The 19,524-nt window shown below is 44.0% G+C and overlaps 1 protein-coding gene across 1 annotated transcript in view; it reads left to right on the forward strand.

The window, feature by feature from the left end:
- The window catches only part of LOC122941921, a 42,521-nt gene that overhangs the window by 12,381 nt on the left and 10,616 nt on the right, over nt 1–19,524 (forward strand). Inside the window, exons 2-13 of the mRNA XM_044299419.1 lie at nt 4,371–4,520; nt 5,096–5,275; nt 5,358–5,481; nt 5,565–5,714; nt 5,798–5,947; nt 6,031–6,180; nt 6,264–6,413; nt 6,497–6,646; nt 6,730–6,879; nt 6,963–7,112; nt 7,196–7,290; nt 17,561–17,663. Of these exons, the coding sequence (XP_044155354.1) occupies nt 4,443–4,520; nt 5,096–5,275; nt 5,358–5,481; nt 5,565–5,714; nt 5,798–5,947; nt 6,031–6,180; nt 6,264–6,413; nt 6,497–6,646; nt 6,730–6,879; nt 6,963–7,112; nt 7,196–7,290; nt 17,561–17,663 (1,630 nt within the window). The 5' untranslated portion in view covers nt 4,371–4,442. The remainder of the gene's footprint in view (nt 1–4,370; nt 4,521–5,095; nt 5,276–5,357; nt 5,482–5,564; nt 5,715–5,797; nt 5,948–6,030; nt 6,181–6,263; nt 6,414–6,496; nt 6,647–6,729; nt 6,880–6,962; nt 7,113–7,195; nt 7,291–17,560; nt 17,664–19,524) is intronic.

The raw sequence follows: 19,524 nt of genomic DNA on the forward strand, positions 1-19,524 counted from the left end.
TTCTGCAAACCTGAAATGAACTGTATCTCAAAAGGTCCGCTTATCTCTACCTTATGCACATAAAATATAGTTTGTCAAACGGGGGTGGTTCCAGGTTAATGTGGGCCCTTGGGCGAGAAATCCCAGTGGGCCCACTTGAGGCATTTTTTTGCATTTACATGTCTCCCGGCGGCTTCCACACAGTATAATGACCCCACAGTGGCCCTCCAATCAGAATAATGACCCACAGTGGTACCCACGCTGGGGGTTATACTGTATGGAGGGGGCACTGGGGGTGATTATATTCAGTGGGAGCTCTGGGGGTCATTATACTAAATGGAGGGTCATTGGGGATCATTATACTAAATGGGGGGCACTGGTCATTATACTGTGTAAGGGGCCCTCACAGTGTAATAATCCCCTAGTGGCCCCCTTGCATACCCATCAATGCTGGAGCGCAGGGGAGCCGGCGGTCCTGTCATTCACTAACCGCAGCTCCTTCAGGCCCGCTGCAGCAGTGAGACGGTCATGATGTCACCGCTGGGCCAGGTGACATTTTAGTCCCCCCCCCCCCCCAGTGGATTTACATCATGTTTTTCCTATCGGTTTGATGTATACAAATGTGCAGCACTCCAAGTTTTTGTGTCCTGCAGAGTCCAGTAAAAAATACCTACGTTAACATATGTTTTTTTTACAATGGAACAGGCCCAGTCTGAGGCATCTGTTAACGCAAACATTTTTGGTATACATGAAACTGATGGCAAAAATGTAATGTGAACCCAGAATAAGCCTCAGTACACAGCGGAGCAGCGTGGCGGAGAGGGGAGGCCGCCATGTACTGACGGAGCGCTACCTGGTCCTGGTGGTCAGGGATGAGGACTGTTTCCCAATGATCATTTATCTACTGGGAAATACCGGGCACAGTATAATACACTAGAATCTATATACTATAAAGATATTAGCCCTACCCCCGAATAATAATACAATTAGGGGGTCATTTATTATATAGAAATACGTCTATGTCAGGCTTATTTCTGACACAGATTGTGGCGCAAAGGTCCTTAGCACCGCAATCTGCAACTTTTCTCCACTTATGCCAGGTCTAAAAAAGGTGGCGTTGGCAGGGTAGCGGATACAGTTATGGACACACAGTTATTGGATGCCACCGCCATACAGTCACTGGATAACACCGCCATACAGTCATTGTGTAGCACCACTATACAGTGACCGAAAAAAGGGTATAAGAGGGCACAGTACAGGGAATGACAAGGGGCACTGCACAGGGTGTGGTAAGAGGGCACAATGCAGGGCATAAGGGGGCACAGTACGGGGTGGGGGTCACAGTTTCATGACCCTGAGACGTTAAAAGGTCCTTATGGTGAATGCGGTTTAGACACCACCATAATGAGAGGCAGAGGAGTGAGACAGGGGCCCAGGGCCCTGGATGGACAGGAGGGGTGGACACAGCAAGTAGGCGGAAGGGGCTCTGAGGGGGATTCATACAAGTAGGGGCAGGAGGTCTGTGCAGGGCAGCAACAGGAGATAGGAGGGTGAAACAGGAGCTCTGGATACATGAGGGAGGAAAGGAGACAGCAGGGGCTTACATAACTTCAGCTCATGCAGCGCCGCTTCCTAGCTGGCTTACATTTAGACCATTTTCTACGCCTACCCGTCATTTCACGCCCACTTTTTTTACACTGTTGCGCCACCATCTGTGCCTGAAATACACCTAATATAGGCTTATTTCATGTTAATAAATGACCCTGATAAGAAAATGAGAACGACATACCTGGTTCTGATGAACTGCGGGAGGTTCGGGCGTTGCATCTGTAGTATGGACAAAAAGGCCCATATTACACTTGTCTGAAAGCCCCTCTGCTGTTTAAAAAATCCAAGGTAATTGAACAATGGTTTGTGGCAGTAAAGTGAAAAAGTCATTTCTGATGATTTTTTTTCCATCTGTCAGAATTATATTGGCTATTCCTTTCTAGTGCTAATCGTTATTACTATTACTGCAGTATGTAATAAGTATTACTAGAGATGCGGTCTTTATATTTTACTGTACAGATCGGGGATGGACAGGATAGGGACAGTGTAAAATGTAAACTTTATTGATGTTTATGTGTTTAGTCCAATTTATTTGCCGCCACGATCTTGTTACAGGTAAATGCCTGGGTCATGGTGTCAATAAAGGGCCTAATTAGGCATGGATGGGTAATTTGATGTTTTTTCTGAATAAAAAATAAATAAATAAAAAGATCCCCATATGTGACATGTACAGAGCAAGTATGCACTCTGATTGATGGATAAAGGGAGTTGATAACATTCACATAAGTCCATGTTATCCTCCCCCTGGGACAATATAAAGTTACACAGAGAAGAGAGAAGGCTCTATATGTCTCTCTCTGTGCTGCCACTCCTGCACTGGACTCCCTCTGTTCCTCAAGGCTGGCTGAAGGGAGTAATGCAAGGTCTTGTTTTAAAGAAATCTCTGCATTAAAACAAGACCAAGATAGAGACGCAAGCTGTGATAAATGGCAAGTTAGAGCAGTTTTCACCTGGGACCTGTTCTAAGAGATGAGATCGGCAGTTTTTAAACAAAACTGGTTACAAGCTCTAGCTGTTACAAAGACTGAGATCCAGCCATCCGTAGCAATGTCCTTGATTACTGAATTTCCACTCTGCAGGGACATATGACATACGTCCTTGGCATGGAAAAGGTTAAAGATGTTGTCTAATGAAAAATATTCAAAATTTTTCAAACCAGTGTCGGGATCTGTATACTTGAGTCAAATTAGAAATGTAGTAGAGTCACTGAGTTATTCAATAAAATGTATGTGTATAGCGCCACCTGCTGCTTGTTCTGTTCCTTATTTCCGCTGAACTGCCACCAGCTGGCTCTACAGTTAGAATCTATGACAGTTATAGGGATAGTGCTGCAGCGGAAAGGACACACTCCCGGAGCTTCCAGCTAGAAATAAATCTAGCAGAGCCATTGAAATGTTAAATAGGGAAGATCACTGGATTCACATGAAGTACAGGTTTGGTTCGAGCTTTGTTAGGGCTCGTTCACATGACCGTTGGTGTCCCGTTTCCCGTATTGCGGACCGCATTTGCGGATCCGCAATACACGGCACCGTTCCGTTGTCATTCCGCATCACAGATGCGGACCCATTCATTTCAACGGGTCCGCAAATCAGGAGATGCGGAACGGATGGGCGGAACAAAACACTACGGAGTGCTTTCTGGGGTTCAGTTCCGTGCCTCTGCACCGCAAAAATATAGAATATGCTCTATCTTTTTGCGGAATGGAGGAATCGCTGACCCATTCAAGTGAATGGGTCTTCGATTCCCATGCGCCTGCTCCACGGAAGGTGCCCGTGCATTGTGGATCGCATACGGGACACCAACAGTCGTGTGAACAAGCCGTTAGAAAGATATTTTCATTTGTAGATTAATCATACAACGACCTCTTTAAAGAGACCCACAGCAGCATAGTAGGATAGGCTGCCTTGTCTACAGTCACTTTGGTGACGCCTGGACACCTGATTTGGTGGGAACTCCTGCAGAGTTTGCAATCCCTGACCCGGTTTAAGAACTATTGTATTTGGTCATGCCACTTCTTAAAAATAAGGCTACTTTCACAATGGCGTATTCGCTTTCCGTTTGTGAGATCCGTTCAGGGCTCTCACAAGCGGTCCAAAACGGATCAGTTTGGCCCTTATGCATTCTGAATGAAAAAGGATCCGCTCAGAATGCATCAGTTTGCCTCCGTTCCGTCTCGATTCCGCTTTGGAGGCGGACACCAAAACGCTGCTTGCAGCGTCTTGGTGTCCGTCTGACGAAACTGAGCCAAACTGATCCGTTCTGACACACAATGTAAGTCAATGGGGACGGATCTGTTTTCTATGACACAATCTGGCACAATAGAAAACTGATCCGTCCTCCATTGACTTTCAGTGGGGTTCAAGACTGATTCGTCTTTGCTATGTTACAGATAATACAAACGGATCTGTTCTGAACGGATGCAGACGGTCGTATTATGTGACCAGATCCGTCTGTGCATCGACAACATTGGTTGGAGCTCCTATGGCAGTATGTATATCACCTGACCATTGGGGTCTATGATGGTCACGTGCTGTTCATACTGGCATCACTGATGTGGCCTTACCTTTCATTGGTTCTAGGTCATGTGAAAGTCTGACATATATTTTGAAACTGCCTTGACCTTACACATGGTGCTTCTGCCTTGTGTTTCCTATAAAAGAAGAGAACACAACATCTACACTTTATTATCTCCTCCGATGTCTCCTCTTATTATCTCCAGTTAATGTGTTTTACAAGTTGTTTTTTTTTTAGCATTTACATTGTCTCATCTTCTCTCCATTCAGGTTCCTACAATATAAGATCTGCTCGGTGGATATCTTCTAAATAAGATCCTTCTCCTGATTGACCCGTCAAGGATGGATAGGGACGGAGACAAGATGGCAGAGAGTATAATAAATCTCACCCTAGAGATCCTCTTCCGGCTTACTGGAGAGGTGAGAAATCCTGAGGATTTGGGGGGTGGACTATCTCTCCTTGGGGAGAGAGCTCCTTAGTCGGCGTGAGGAGACTTATAGGCCATACATGCTCCTCTGGAATTCTGAGAAGAAAAAGTTGCAAATGAGCCCTTAACAATCTCTGCTTCTAATGCCACCAGATGTAAGGCAGCCATCCTATAAGTCAATGTTCGACTCTTTAAATAGGCCTTGAGACTTGACTTGGATAATAAATAAGCCAGCACCTCATCTGCAGACAGCTGTTTCGAGGTGATTTCCCCTAATCAGTGCAGAGCAGAGAATACTGGCTTAACTGGGTGAGAGGCCTAAGTCAGGATTTGGGGGGTACTATTTCTCCTTGGAGAGAGAGCTCCTTAATCGTTGTGAGGAGACTTATAGGCCATACATGCTCCTTTGGAATTTTGAGAAGAAAGGGATGCAAATGGGCTATTAACAAGCTCTGCATCTAATGCCACCAGAGGTAAGGCAGCTATCCTATAAGGACATGACAGGAGAGGTGAGGGATTATGGAAATGTATGGAGTGATATTTATTACATGGTCTCTCCATAACCAGGACTACACAGTAGTGAAGAAGACCTCTAATGAGCGCTGTCAGGACCCTGTGTCTGAAGGATGGGGAAGAAAACTGAGCCCAATCACAGGGCCTCCACCTCACCCCCTGATGCATGAGGAAATCAATAGAAAGAAAATCCTAGAGCTCACTAACAAGATGATTGAGCTGCTGACTGGAGAGGTGACACTGCTGGGAATGCTGGGACAATATACAGGAACGCTATGAAGGGATCTGGGTGATGACTGTATCATTGTGTTGTCAGGTTCCTATAAGGTGTCAGGATGTCACAATCCATTTCTCCATGGAGGAGTGGGAGTATTTAGAAGGACACAAAGATCTGTATAAGGACGTCATGATGGAGGATCACCGGCCTCTCACACCAACAGGTAATAGACATCACTAAATCCACACGTCCTCTCATTATCTGTATGTAAGGAATGAATTCAGTCACTGGATGTGTTTTCTACAGTTAAGGAAGAGATAAGAACACCAGAGAGATGTCCCAGCCCTCTTCTTCCACAGGATGGTTCAGAAGAACATCACAATGCCCTACAACATGATCAGGTAGATGGAGATAAGGATTTCATGAAGGCGGATCACTGGCCCCTCACACCAAAAGGTAATAGACATGACTAAATCCACACATCCTCTCATTATCTGTATGTATAGAATGAATTCAGTCACTGGATGTGTTTCTTACAGTTAAGGAAGAGATAAGAACACCGGAGAGATGTCCCAGTCCTTTTCTTCCAGAGGATGGTTTTGAAGAACATTACAATGTCCCACAGTATGATCAGGTAGATGGAGATAAGGACATTATGATGGAGGATCACCGGCCCCTCACACCTACAGGTAATAGACATGACTAAATCCACACATCCTCTCATTATCTGTATGTAAGGAATGAATTCAGTCACTGGATGTGTTTTCTACAGTTAAGGAAGAGATAAGAACACCAGAGAGATGTCCCAGTCCTCTTCTTCCACAGGATGGTTTTGAAGAACATTACAATGTCCCACAGTATGATCAGGTAGCTGGAGATAAGGACATTATGATGAAGGATCACCGACCCCTTACACCTACAGGTAATAGACATGGCTAAATCCACACATCCTCTCATTATCTGTATGTAAGGAATGAATTCAGTCACTGGATGCATTTCTTACAGTTAAGGAAGAGATAAGAACACCAGAGAGATGTCCCAGTCCACTTCTTCCACAGGATGGTTTTGAAGAACATTACAATGTCCCACAGTATGATCAGGTAGATGGAGATAAGTATATTATGATTGAGGATCACCGGCCCCTCACACCTACAGGTAATAGACATGACTAAATCCACACGTCCTCTCATTATCTGTATGTATGGAATGAATTCAGTCACTGGATGCGTTTCTTACAGTTAAGGAAGAGATAAGAACACCGGAGAGATGTCCCAGTCCTCTTCTTCCAGAGGATGGTTTTGAAGAACATTACAATGTCCCACAGTATGATCAGGTAGATGGAGATAAGGACATTATGATGGAGGATCACCGGCCCCTCACACCTACAGGTAATAGACATGACTAAATCCACACATCCTCTCATTATCTGTATGTAAGGAATGAATTCAGTCACTGGATGCGTTTCTTACAGTTAAGGAAGAGATTAGAACACCAGAGAGATGTCCCAGACCTCTTCTTCCACAGGATGGTTCAGAAGAACATTACAATGTCCCACAGTATGATCAGGTAGATGGAGATAAGGACATCATGATGAAGGATCACCGGCCCCTTACACCAACAGGTAATAGACATGACTAAATCCACACGTCCTCTCATTATCTGTATGTAAGGAATGAATTCAGTCACTGGATGCGTTTCCTACAGTTAAGAAAGAGAGAAGAACATCGGAGAGATGTCCCAGTCCTCTTCTTCCACAGGATGGTTCAGGAGAACATCACAATGTCCAACAAGATGATATGGTAGATGGAGATAAGGACGTTAAGAGGGAGGATTACTGGCCCTTCACATCAGCAGGTAATAGACATGACTAAATCCACACGTCCTCTCATTATCTGTATCTAAGGAATGAATTCAGTAACTGGATGTATTTCCTACAGTTAAGGAAGAGAGAAGAACATCAGAGAGATGTCCCAGTCCTCTTCTTCCACAGGATGGGTCAGAAGAACATCACAATATCCCACCAGATGATCAGGTAAATTAAGATAAGGTCTCATGAAATGTCCTCTATGATCTGTAGATGGCTGTGAAGATCTTGGGCCAGATTTATTATTAGCTCAAGTCAGAATAATGGAGTGAAAAAGTCAAAAAAAATTGCGCAATCGCTTAAACTGCGCAAAAATTTGAGACTTTTATTGGCTCTGCACTATGCTCGCCAGTTTTCTGAAAGTGGGCGTGTTTTCTTATGTAAATGAATAGACAGATTTACTATTGTGACCATTTAAAAAGTTGCAAAAAAATGAGCAAAATCACTCCAGTGCGGACCATGCTTATCTTATGCGACTTTTTACAAGAACATGCGACTTTTCGTAAAGACGTGCGACTTTTGTAAAGCTGCTTACTGACGGATAAACTGCTACGGTCAAACCACATTTATCACAGTCTTAGGCCTCTTTCACACTACAGTATGTTGCATTCAGTGTTTTGCGTTCCGTTTTTCACGGATCCGTTGTTCCGTTTTTTGCTTCCGTTGTGGTTCCGTTTCCGTTCCGTTGTTCCGTTCCGTTTTTCCGTATGGCAAATACAGTATACAGTAATTTCATATTAAAAATTGGGCTGGGCATAACATTTTCAATTGATGGTTCCGCAAAAAACGGAACGGATACGGAAGACATACGGATGCATTTCCGTATGTGTTCCGTTTTTTTTGCGGCCCCATTGACTTGAATGGAGCCACGGACTGTGATTCTCAGCCAAATATAGGACATGTTCTATCTTTTCAACGGAACGGAAAAACGGAAATACGGAAACGGAATGCATACGGAACACATTCTGTTTTTTTGCGGAACCATTGAAATGAATGGTTCCGTATACGGACCGTATACGGAACGCAAAAAACGGACCGTATACGGAAAGCAAAAAACTGTAGTGTGAAAGAGGCCTTAGGCTGAGTTCACACGAGCGTGACAGATTTGGTCCGGATGCGTTCAGGGTGCGTTCAGTTAAACTCGCACCATTTTGCAAGCAAGTTCAGTCAGTTTTGGCTGCAATTGCGTTTAGTTGTTCAGTTTTTTCCGCGCGGATGCAATGCGTTTTGATGCGTTTTTCACGCGCGTGATAAAAAACTGAAGGTTTACAAACAACATCTCCTAGCAACCATCAGTGAAAAACGCATTGCATCCGCGCTTGCTTGCAGATGCAATGCGTTATTAACGCAGCCCCATTCACTTCTATGGAGCCAGGGCTGCGTTAAAAACGCAGAATATAGAACATGCTGCGATTTTAAAGCATTGCAGAAGTGATGCATGAAAAAAAATGCTCATGTGCACAGCCCCATTGAAATGAATGGGTCAGGATTCAGTGCAGGTGCAATGCGTTCACCTACTGCATTGCACCCGCGCGGAAATCTCGCCCGTGTGAACTCAGCCTTAAAGGGCCGATCAGAAATCTGATTGGAGTAAGCTGTCAGAGTAATGATAAATCTGTCCCCTTGTCTTCAGTCTTGTTTTATCTCAGTATTATATGTTTTATCCTTGTATAATAAGAAAGGTGGAGATTGCAAGATTACAGCTGACCATAGACATTGCATGTTGTCTGGTTTTTCTCACAGTTTTCTGGTTATGGAGACTGCTGGTTGGAATAGGGAACCCTTTGGACTTATACAGAAGACCTGCAGATATTGGGGTCTGATAACTGGCAGTGGAGGTGCCCACCCTACCAAAAACTGATAATGTGGCCATATTGCTGATATGGTTGTGTTAAGAACATGTTTGGTGTATGTTTTCCTTTGCAGGATATGGAAATTTAGTTAGAAGTTTATAATGTTAGGTTGTTGTTACGAGCAACAGGGGTCTGTCTGTTGCTTCATTTTCACCTGGTTTCACATTTTGTGTGGGCAGTTGCTATGCATTTGCCTTGCTTCTGAATCTAGGCATGGTTATCACCTAGCTGTCATGCTCTGCCCTGTGGGTGTTCTGAGGAGATCTGTCAGAATTGCTGCACGTAACTCGATCTGACAGTTTGTTTTGTTCTGGGTTTGAGCAAAATCCCACCTCCTCCCAGCTGTTGTTATTTAGGTAATTGGTGAGGCTATTTATTCCTCTCTCTCTCCCTATAGCCTTTGTGGGTTATAGTTCTGCCTTGTGTGAGCTCTGACGTTTGGTGGATCATCTGCACCAATACATCTCTAGATAAGTCCTTTTTCCTTTTTCCTTCTGTGTCTGTTTTTGTCCAGGCCTCTATGGAGACGCTCGCTCCTTCGGTTGTAGAAGTCTCTTTCCCTCTTCCCTCGGGCTGAGGGTTTGGTTCAGTGTGTTTTAGCCTTAGGTACGTGGGCATGTGCATATCTACCATTGAGATATGCACATGGGCATAGCAGCTTAGGGAAAGTCTTTTAGGCATTAGTAGGAGGTGACCCCTTTATTCCCTAGCATTTGGTGCCTAGTCAGTTGTTTTGTTTGCTTTGCCGTGTTCTGTTTCCTTCCCTTATCTACCGTGACATTATAACCCGCCATACCGTCATTTTTGCCTTGCTCTTTGCAAAATGGAAACTATTGATGCTTTGGTTGATCGCATGCATGGATTGTCTTTGGAGGTAGCTGACCTCCGCAATTTGGTTGCACGGTGTCAGAGTACTTTGGCGTCTGGCGCCACCGGGGGAAACCAGGTCTGCCTGGAACCTAAGGTCGCTCTCCCTGATAAGTTATCACTTCCCCCGGAAAACCTTATTCGGTTCAGGGAGTCCTGTAAATTGTATTTTCATCTGCGTCCAATTTCATCTGGAGACGAAAATCAAAGAGTAGGGATTATTATTTCTCTGCTAAAAGGTGACGCTCAGTCTTGGGCTTTTTCTCGGCCGACCGGTTCATAGTCCCTCCGGTCGGTGGATAAATTTTTCAGAGTCGGTTCTCTATAGCTGAATCTAAGTTGTGCAGCTTGTGCCAGGGAGAACGTACTGCTGAGTCATATTGTGCTGAATTTAGACGATGGGTGACTGAATCGGAGTGGAATGATCCTGCACTCCGTAGTCAGTTCTGTCAGGGGCTATCTGAGAGATTAAAATATGCCCTTCCATTTCATGAAAATCCTGATTCTTTGGAGGCAGCCATGTCTTTGGCCGTACGGATTGATAGACATCTTAGGGAGAGGTGCAAGGTCCCCCTCGGGCAGGGGGTGCTGTCCGGTGGGGAATCGGTCCCTCCTGTCCCTCGGGGTACTATGACACTTGGATCAGGGACTGGAGAGGATCCAATGCAATTGGGTCAGGTTACTTCTTGCTCTGGTAATAATAGGAATTTTAGGAAGCTGAATAGATTGTGTTACTTCTGTGGTAAAGAAGGTCATTTCATTAAAGTGTGCCCTTTTATTAAACCTTGAAGTGGTAATGAAAAACAAATAGGGAATTCCTTCAAAGGAAAAAAAAAACTCCATTACTCTTGGTAGTGTGAATGGGGAGTCAGAGTAGGTATATTCGTATCCTACCTGCAGTACCTGATTCCTCCTGCCTGCCATGGTGGCGCAAGACTTGAGTTAAAGGTATTTGACAGTGGCGCAGGGTTTAATCTTATTGATTTTCAATTTCTTCAGAGTCATGGTTTTAAAACTAGCCCATTAAGCAAAGAGATTCCAGTGTTTGCTATAGATTCCGCCCCCCTCTCGCAAAGATGTCTAACTCATATTGTTCAGGATATTCATTTGAGGGTGGGTGATTCTCATGTTGAGTTCATTTCTTGTTTTATTATGAAAGGTTTGCCTGCTCGGATGGTTCTGGGTTTACCATTGTTCATAAAACATAACCCTACCATTAACTGGCAAGCAAGACAAATCACTAATTGGAGTGTCTTAATGCCTCTATTTCGGGGGTGTCCAATAAGGTGTTGCCTCAGTTTCTTTCCAATTTTTATTTATTTATTCATTTTTTATTTTTTTTTTTGGGATGTATTCTCGCAGGGTGGAGCTCAGGAGTTTGCCCCCTCATCGAGAGTATGATTGTCCGGTCAATCTTATCCCCGGAGCAAAATTGCCCAAATCTCGGTTATATAATCTTTCTCAACCCGAAAGAGTAGCTATATGGGAGTATGTTGCCGAGAGTTTGGCAAAGGGAAATATTAGACCATCTAAGTCTCCTATGGCCGCTGGCTTCTTTTTCGTAAAGAAGGACGGATCCCTTAGACCGTGCCTAGATTTCTGGGAACTGAATCTCATTACTGTCCGTTATCTTTGATTCTGGATCTATTTGATCAGATTGTCGGTGCCAAGGTGTTTTCTAAGTTTGATTTAAGAGGAGTTTATGGTCTGATCAGAATCTGGGAAGGAGATGAATGGAAAATGGCCTTCAATACCTCCGAGGGTCACTTCGAGAACCTAGTCATGACCTTTGGTTTAACTAATGCTCCAGCAGTCTTTCAGCGCTTTATCAATGACATTTTTCATCATTTGGTGGGGAGGTTCGTTGTTCTTTACCTCGATGACATACTAATTTATTCACCCAATATGAAGACTCATCAGGATCATTTGAGACCAGTGTTATTGATCCTTCGGGAGAATAAATTGTATGCCAGGCTGGAAAAATGTGTGTTTGCTGTTCAGGAGCTGCCGTTTTTTGGGGTACTTGCTTTCTGCCTCTGGTTTTCGGATGGATCCCGAAAAGGTCCGTGCGGTACTGGAATGGGACCGGCCGAAGAATCAGAAAGCCCTGATGCGGTTTTTAGGATTTACTAATTACTACAGAAAATTCACGCTGAATTATTTCACCATTGTCAAACCTTTGACAGATATGACTTCTCTGTCTGGTCGGATGAGGTATTACAGGCTTTTTCTGCTATTAGGAAATGTTTTGCCTCTGCTCCCATTCTGATGCAACCTGATGTGTCTCAACACTTCATTGTGGAGGTTGACGTGTCAGAAGTGGGAGTCGGAGCAGTTTTGTCTCAGGGTCCCTGTCCTAGCAAATGGCACCCCTGTGCTTTTTTTTCCAAGAAACTCTCGACCGCCGAAAGAAATTATGATGTTGGGAATAGAGAGTTATTGGCCTTTGAAAAGTGGCATCATTGGCTAGAAGGGGCTACTCATCCGATTACGGTATTTATTGACCATAAGAATCTGGCTTACCTGCAATCTGCAAAGCGTTTGAATCCTAGGCAGGCTAGATGGTCATTGTTTTTTACCAGGTTCAATTTTGTGGTCACCGATCTCTAGAATTCTCAACTCGTGTTCTTCGGGGTTCCCTTCAGTACCTGGTGCATTGGAGGGGATATGGTCCCGAGGAAAGAATGTGGGTTCCGGCTACCAATGTTAGGCATTCACAAGGTGGCTAGCATTTTCACAGGGAACACCCGGATAAAGCTGGGCCTGGGTGTCTGGATGTCACCCATAGAGGTGGGGTACTGTCATGCCCTGCCCTGTGGGTGTTCTGAGGAGATCAGTCAGAATTGCTGCATGTAACTCTATCTAACAGTTTGTTTTGTTATGAGTTTGAGCAGAATGCCACCTCCTCCCAGCTGTTGTTATTTAGGTAATTGGTGAGGCTATTTATTCCCCTCTCTCCCTATAGCCTTTGCAGGTTATAGTTCTGCCTTGTGTGAGCTCTGAAGTTTGGTGGATCATTTGCTCCAACACATCTCTAGATAAGTCATTTTCCCTTTTTCCTTCTGTGTCTGTTTTATCTAGGCCTCTAGGGAGACGCTAGCTCCTTTTGATTGTAGAAGGAGCTGGGTGTCTCTTTCCCTCTTCCCTACAGCTGAGGGTTTGGTTCAGTGTGTTTTAGCCTTAGGTACGTGGGCATGTGCATATCTACCATTGACATATGTACATGGGCTAAGCAGCTTAGGGAAAGTCTTTTAGGGATTACTAGGAGGTGACCCCTTTGTTCTCTAGCATTTGGGGCCTAGTCAGTTGTTTTGTTTTGCTTTGCCTTGCCGTGTTCTGTTTCCTTCCCTTATCTTACCTACCGTGACACTAGCTTTGACTGGTTGATTAGTGTGAAGTTTCTGATTGTCTAGCCTTTTTATATTCAGGCTTTACACAGTTCTGGTTTTCAGTTTCTTGCTAGATGCATTCCCTTCCAGGTAGTTTGTACTTTGTTCTGTATTCTGAGACTAGTAGTCCTCTGACTGCATCTTTGTATCTGTGTATTTTGGGATCTGTAGTTTGATGGTCTTTTTTTCTGTGTTTGAGATTTGCTTGTTGCTGTGCTGTTGTGTCCTGGCTGATCTGCTGACTTGAATTCAGATTCAGGTCAGTTCAGTACTGCTCATTCATCAACTATCTACCCATATGTCGCACATCTGTTATCCATTCCTTTGGTGGATAATTTCCTCTTTCTGTGGCCCTTAGCATTCAGTTTCTGTTTTCAGAGCCAAATAGGCACCAGAGGGGGTGGTGCCAGAGAGTTTGAATTTTTTTTTTTTACTTGACTACCCACCCCCTGCTAACTAGGTAACCTGTCATGAAGTAGGGGCTGTGGTGTTCTGCAAAGACCCAAAAGAAGTGACTACTAACCTTGATCAGCTCTGTATTTGCTACACTGCAAGAGCTGAAGGATCTGCGGTGGTGTCACCATCGTGTGATCAGTGTAGGAGGGGCCAGAGCTCCGCAGTGGAGAGAAGTGGAAGTGAAGGACCTGTGATGACATCACAGTCATGTGATCAGTGCAGGACCCAGGGCTCAGCAATGTAAAAGTGGTGAGCCTGAGAAACATTTGGGTTAATATAGTAGTCCTCTCCTTCTATACCCTTCTCTGAAATATCCTCTATCACATCATAATGGCTTGGGCATTCTGGGAGTTGTAGTCCTCTAATTTTATACCACTCCCTCCAATATCCTCTATCCCATAATAACGACCTGGACATGCTGGGAGTTATAATCCTCTCTTACAACCCCCCCTCCTGATATATACTCTGATATCCCATAATAACAGCTTGGGCATCCGATCTGTGCCTCCGCTCCATATCTTGTGGATTGCAGACCCATTCTGTTTGTGGCCACAATACAGGCACAGGGCACGCATACGTTCGTGATCCCTTAAGCTGATTTGTGGAACAGCAGTGAGCAGAAACTACTACTCCACCAATCCGCCCAGTCACATACACTCCTGCAGTGCCAATGAGGAATTAGGAGCACTGTGACTGCCTGCCTGCCCACCTCTTGCTTCTGGGCCCTGGCTAGCCTAGAACTGAAGCCTGAACACTGCAGTAGCCACACTGCCCCCCAAAGGCAGAAGAAGAGAACTGAAGAGGCCCCCCAAGTGTGACTCTGGGCTGCACTAACTCTTCCTCGGGGTGGAGAGTTCCATAAGTGATTGATGTTAATGCATTAGACTAAATTCACACAGGTGAGTTTTCCATGCAATGCACGAAGGGAAACGCAGAGCATCCGGACTGAATCCTGACCCGTTCATTTCAATGGCTCTGTGCACATGAGTACATTTTTCATGAATCATCTCTGAGTTCAGGAAATATCGTAGCCTGTTCTATATTGTGCAGTTTTCACGCAGCTCTGGCCCCTTCGTAGTGAATGGGGCTTGTGTGCAAAACGTAAGGCAGGAAGGCGTCTGGATGCAATGTGCATTTCACTGATGATTGCTCGGAGATGTGGATGATTGTTCTTCATTTTTGCGCATAAAATACACATGCAATCCGGATGGAATAATCAGAAACTCAACGCAATGGCGGACAAAACTAAGTGAGCTTGTGTGCAAAACAACCATTTTATCCCTGAACAGATCCTGACACAATCCGTATCACTCGTGTGAAAGAGGCCTTAAAGGGGTTGTGTCACTTCAGCAAATGGCATTTATCATGTAGAGAAAGTGAATACAAGGCACTTACTAATGTATTGTGATCGTCCATATTGCTTCCTTTGCTGGCTGTATTCATTTTCCCATCACATTCTAAACTGCTTGTTTCCATGGTTCCGATGAGAGATGAGCGAATTAAAGTTGACTAAGTGGAATTCGATCCGAATTTCAGTAAAAACTCAATTTGTCCCGAAGTCGAATTTCCTAGCACTTCGTGGTAACGAATCAAATTTTTTCTAAAATGGCTGCTTCACATGTTACAAAGTGAAAGTAATAAGCCCGTTCCCGAGGGAGAACCCACAATGCCATGCATGCAGCCAATCGGCAGATAGCGAGCCCTCTGATGTCACAGCCCTATAAAAAGCCTCCTCATGCCCGGTCTCTGCTATTTAACAGTGAACTTAGTGCAGGGAGAGATGTGTCAGGCACTAGGGACAGTGATCAGGAAAGACTTATTAAAAAAAAATATTACTATTGAGCAATTCAGAGACAGATTATTGATAGTGTAGGGAAAGGATAGGGAGGCATTATCCACACTGTAGGGAGAGAGCAGGGACCAATAGGAGAGTGTAAAGCCTGGGTAATAGGGGCTATTCTATTACATCTTACTGCACTAATTTGGGGATACAAAGTGATCTATTACTACAGATTTTAGATTGGTTTAACCAGTAATTGCAGTAATCCTAGCATCTGTTATTGGGGTGAAAGTGTGGTCTGATACAAGCAGTTTTGGGGTGTAGTTATTTTAAAGGGTAACAGTCATGTTTTCATCGAAAAATCAATTTTAGCTTATGTTATTGCTGCAGCAGCATTATGCATAAAGCAATCTTCAGTTTCTTCACTTACCACTGTTTTCCTTGAGTTTTTGCCCTCCTTACGGCTGTTTAAACATTTACAATATGAGGACCTTCTCAAGATGGCTCCTCTGCCAGTTCTCTGAGGCCAAAACTGCTTTCCCTCGCTTCCCATACACACTTGCTGTAGCCAGCAGCTCTCTGCCAGCCAATCAGATTGGATTACTGAGAGACACGCCTCCTCACTCTGAAGCCTAATGCAGGCATGTACTGTGAAGGACCGCCCCTCCGTCTTCCTGTCTTCTTAGCCGGAGACAGACGAGCCATAGCAACTGTCTTTTAAGGGAGCAGTGGAAAGGGACAGAGGACATTAATGAAAACTGTTATTATAAGGTAATTACAGATCTTTTGACAATCATTGACAGACTAATTCAGGTATACATGCCTAGCTCTAATAAACTAGCAAATAAAAAAAAAATATGACAGTTACCCTTTAATATATATAAAAGTACGTCCATTTCTCCTTGCTTTTGGGGTGAATTTGCAGTCTAAGTGCAACCAGTTTTGGGGTGTGTTTAGTTTATATATAAGTACTTGCGGTCTGGCATGCTGCACGAGTGAAGAAAGCGCGCTCCTCGGGCTTAAGAAAAAAAAAGATACTAGAGGTGATCACACCATAAAGGCCACAGAACCTGAAAAGGTTTAGCCGCCAAGGCCACCGTTCACCGAAGCAGAACACTTCTCTACACACTTACACTAAGGCTACTTTCACACTAACGTTTCTATTTTCCGTAATTGAGATCCATCATAGGGTCTCAATACCAGAAAAAGCGCTACCGTTTTGTCCCCATTCATTGTCAATAGGGAAAAAACGTAACTGAACAGAACAGAGTGCTCCAAAATGCATTCTGTTCAGTTTGGTTGTGTTCCCATACTGGAGTTGTGGTTTTCTTTCCGTCATGGGATGCGGAGCAAGATGTCATGACCCACAATGCAAGTCAATGGGAACAAATCCGTTTAACTTTGACACTATCTGACACAATGGAAACCGTCTTGGCTATGTTAAAGATAATACAACCGGATCCATTCATAACGGATGCAGATGGTTGTACTATCAGTAACTGAAGTGTTTTTGCTGAATCCTGCCGGATCCAGCAAAAACGCTAGTGTGAAAGTAGCCTAATGTTTCAATCAGTAGTTGCGGAGTTGGTGCGAAATTGTGGCCTGGTACTATTGCTCTTTTACCCTTGCAGTTAATGTTATGGTACAGTATGTCCGACAGATAGGTGAGGAGGAGAGATCCGCTACTTCCTCCGGTATACGAGCAAGTAGCGACGATTATTTTCGCATGGGAGCTGTTGTTGCAAGCAGTCAGGCACGTGGCCCTGTAACTGGTGAGGGTAACTTCAGTGACGTGCAGACAGTGGCGGACGATGAAGAGGGAGCTTCATTATCATCATCATCATCATCAGGAGAAAAAGGTGGCAGCTTGCGCGTGAGGCAGTGGCTGAGCCAACAGGGTGGTAACGTGGCCATGAGTCAGCAGGGTGGAAGCGGTGTAAGATCTGTAGCCAAACGTGCCCACTTGTCCGCAAAGAAGTAGCGGTGCACGGAGGCAGCAGTAGCAGGCAGTCATGACCAGCAGTCTAGTCATATGAAACCTTTTCCATAACTTCTCCAACCGTATGATGACCTCTCCATTATTTGACTCACAGGTTCTGAATCCGAGTGAAGATCTGAACATTATATATGTTACAGAGACATATGTGAGGGATGATGAGCAGAGTATAGAGGAGATTCCTACAGATAACCGCCCAGGTGAGTAGTAACCACTAAATAAAGCAGAGAAGACTAACAGATTCTACTCCATCACTGGATACTACAATTTTATGTTGAATTCTTTATGGTCTGTATTCTGTAAGGTTTTTCAGCCAAAATATAAATTAACTAATGATGAAAATGTGATTTTGATTTTGAGAGTGAGGAACCATTAGCTCCTATTACGGTCTCACAAAATGTTATTGTGTGCTGAAACAGAACAGAACATGGAGACATACACCCAAATAAGAGAGGGAGGATGGAAGGTCAGAGCTATGAGTGTCAGGAATGGTGGTCACCAGAGTCTAGGAGGAAGAGATGAGGTTCTCTTTGTACTCTCAACCTCCTCTTCTAGTGATTCGTTCCTTCAGAAGTCCAACTGTAGACATACTAGGGATAGTGTTTAAGCACTGCGCAGTGAAAATGACCGCAGGTGGACCCCTGCCACAAACTATGTGTCCCAGGTACCAGAATTTACGACATTGCAGGTTTTCACATGGACATAGTTGCACTTGTGAAAATCAGTGGTATTGCTAGGGTCTCAAAAGATTCAGGGCGAAAATCTTAATGCATGTGTGTCAAATTCTCAATCTAACCTCTTCCCCAGTGCTAAAGGCATATTTTAATGGACATTACATTTCGCATTATCACACGTACAGAGGATTACAGCACCACCTACCTATTAATCCAGTGATATCTCCCTTGATGTAGACGTCCTTTCTATTCGGCCCAAGGCTAAATTAATAAAATCTGAAGTCTTGAGAGACTTCATTGAATAGCTTCTGCCTACGATTCTACAACTAAAAAACATTTTAAAACAGTAATCCGAAGTCAGCTTCGGTACCAGTTGGTACCTTGTAACCGAAGCCGACTTCGGATTCCTGTTTTAAAATGTTTTTAAAGTCATAGAATCGAAGGCCGAACTTCTTCACCGAAGTCTTGCGAGACCATAATACCCCCGGGAGGTATAATTCCCCTCTATAGTGCCCCCCTTGTAGTTCCCGCCATCATTGAAACAGATGGCCCTGGAAGACCCTTTTGGGTTCTACCCCAGAGCAAGAACTTACTACATCAGGGTCCTTTTTTCATTACGACCACCAAAAGTTGTAGCTTGTTGCTTAAATCCTTAGAGGTTGCTCATAAAAATGAAAGGATTCTAGGATAACATAATAAAGACTCTTCAGGGTAGTCGGAAGCTGGTCACTTCGACCATCTACTGAACCTTCAGATCTGGAAGAGGTTCTGTTCTTGGTAGGAAAAGGTGATGGTCCCCCAAATTAATATACAGTCATGTGAAAAAATTAGAACACCCTTTGAAAGCATGTGGTTTTTTGTAACATTTTTAATAAAAGGTTATTTCATCTCCGTTTCAACAATACAGAGAGATTAAAGTAATCCAACTAAACAAAGAAAACTGAAGAAAAGTCTTTTCAAGATCTTCTGTAAATGTCATTCTACAAAAATGCCTATTCTAACTGAGGAAAAAGATAGGACACCCTTGCCCCTAATAGCGAGTGTTACCTCCTTTGGCTGAAATAACTGCAGTGAGACGGTTCTTGTAGCCATCTACCAGTCTTCGACATCGGTCTGAGGAAATTTTACCCCACTCCTCAATGCAGAACTTTTTCAGCTGTGAGATGTTTGAGGGGTTTCTTGCACGTACAGCCCTTTTCAAGTCACCCCACAGCATCTCAATGGGATTCAAATCTGGACTTTGACTTGGCCATTCCAGGACTCTCCATTTCTTCTTTTTCAGCCAATCTTTGGTTGATTTACTAGTATGTTTTGGGTCATTGTCATGTTGCATGGTCCAGTTCCGCTTCAGCTTTAATTTTCTAACTGATGGTCTCACATGTTCTTC

Source organism: Bufo gargarizans, chromosome 6 (assembly GCF_014858855.1).
Source record: "Bufo gargarizans isolate SCDJY-AF-19 chromosome 6, ASM1485885v1, whole genome shotgun sequence".
Classification (NCBI taxonomy): domain Eukaryota; kingdom Metazoa; phylum Chordata; class Amphibia; order Anura; family Bufonidae; genus Bufo; species Bufo gargarizans.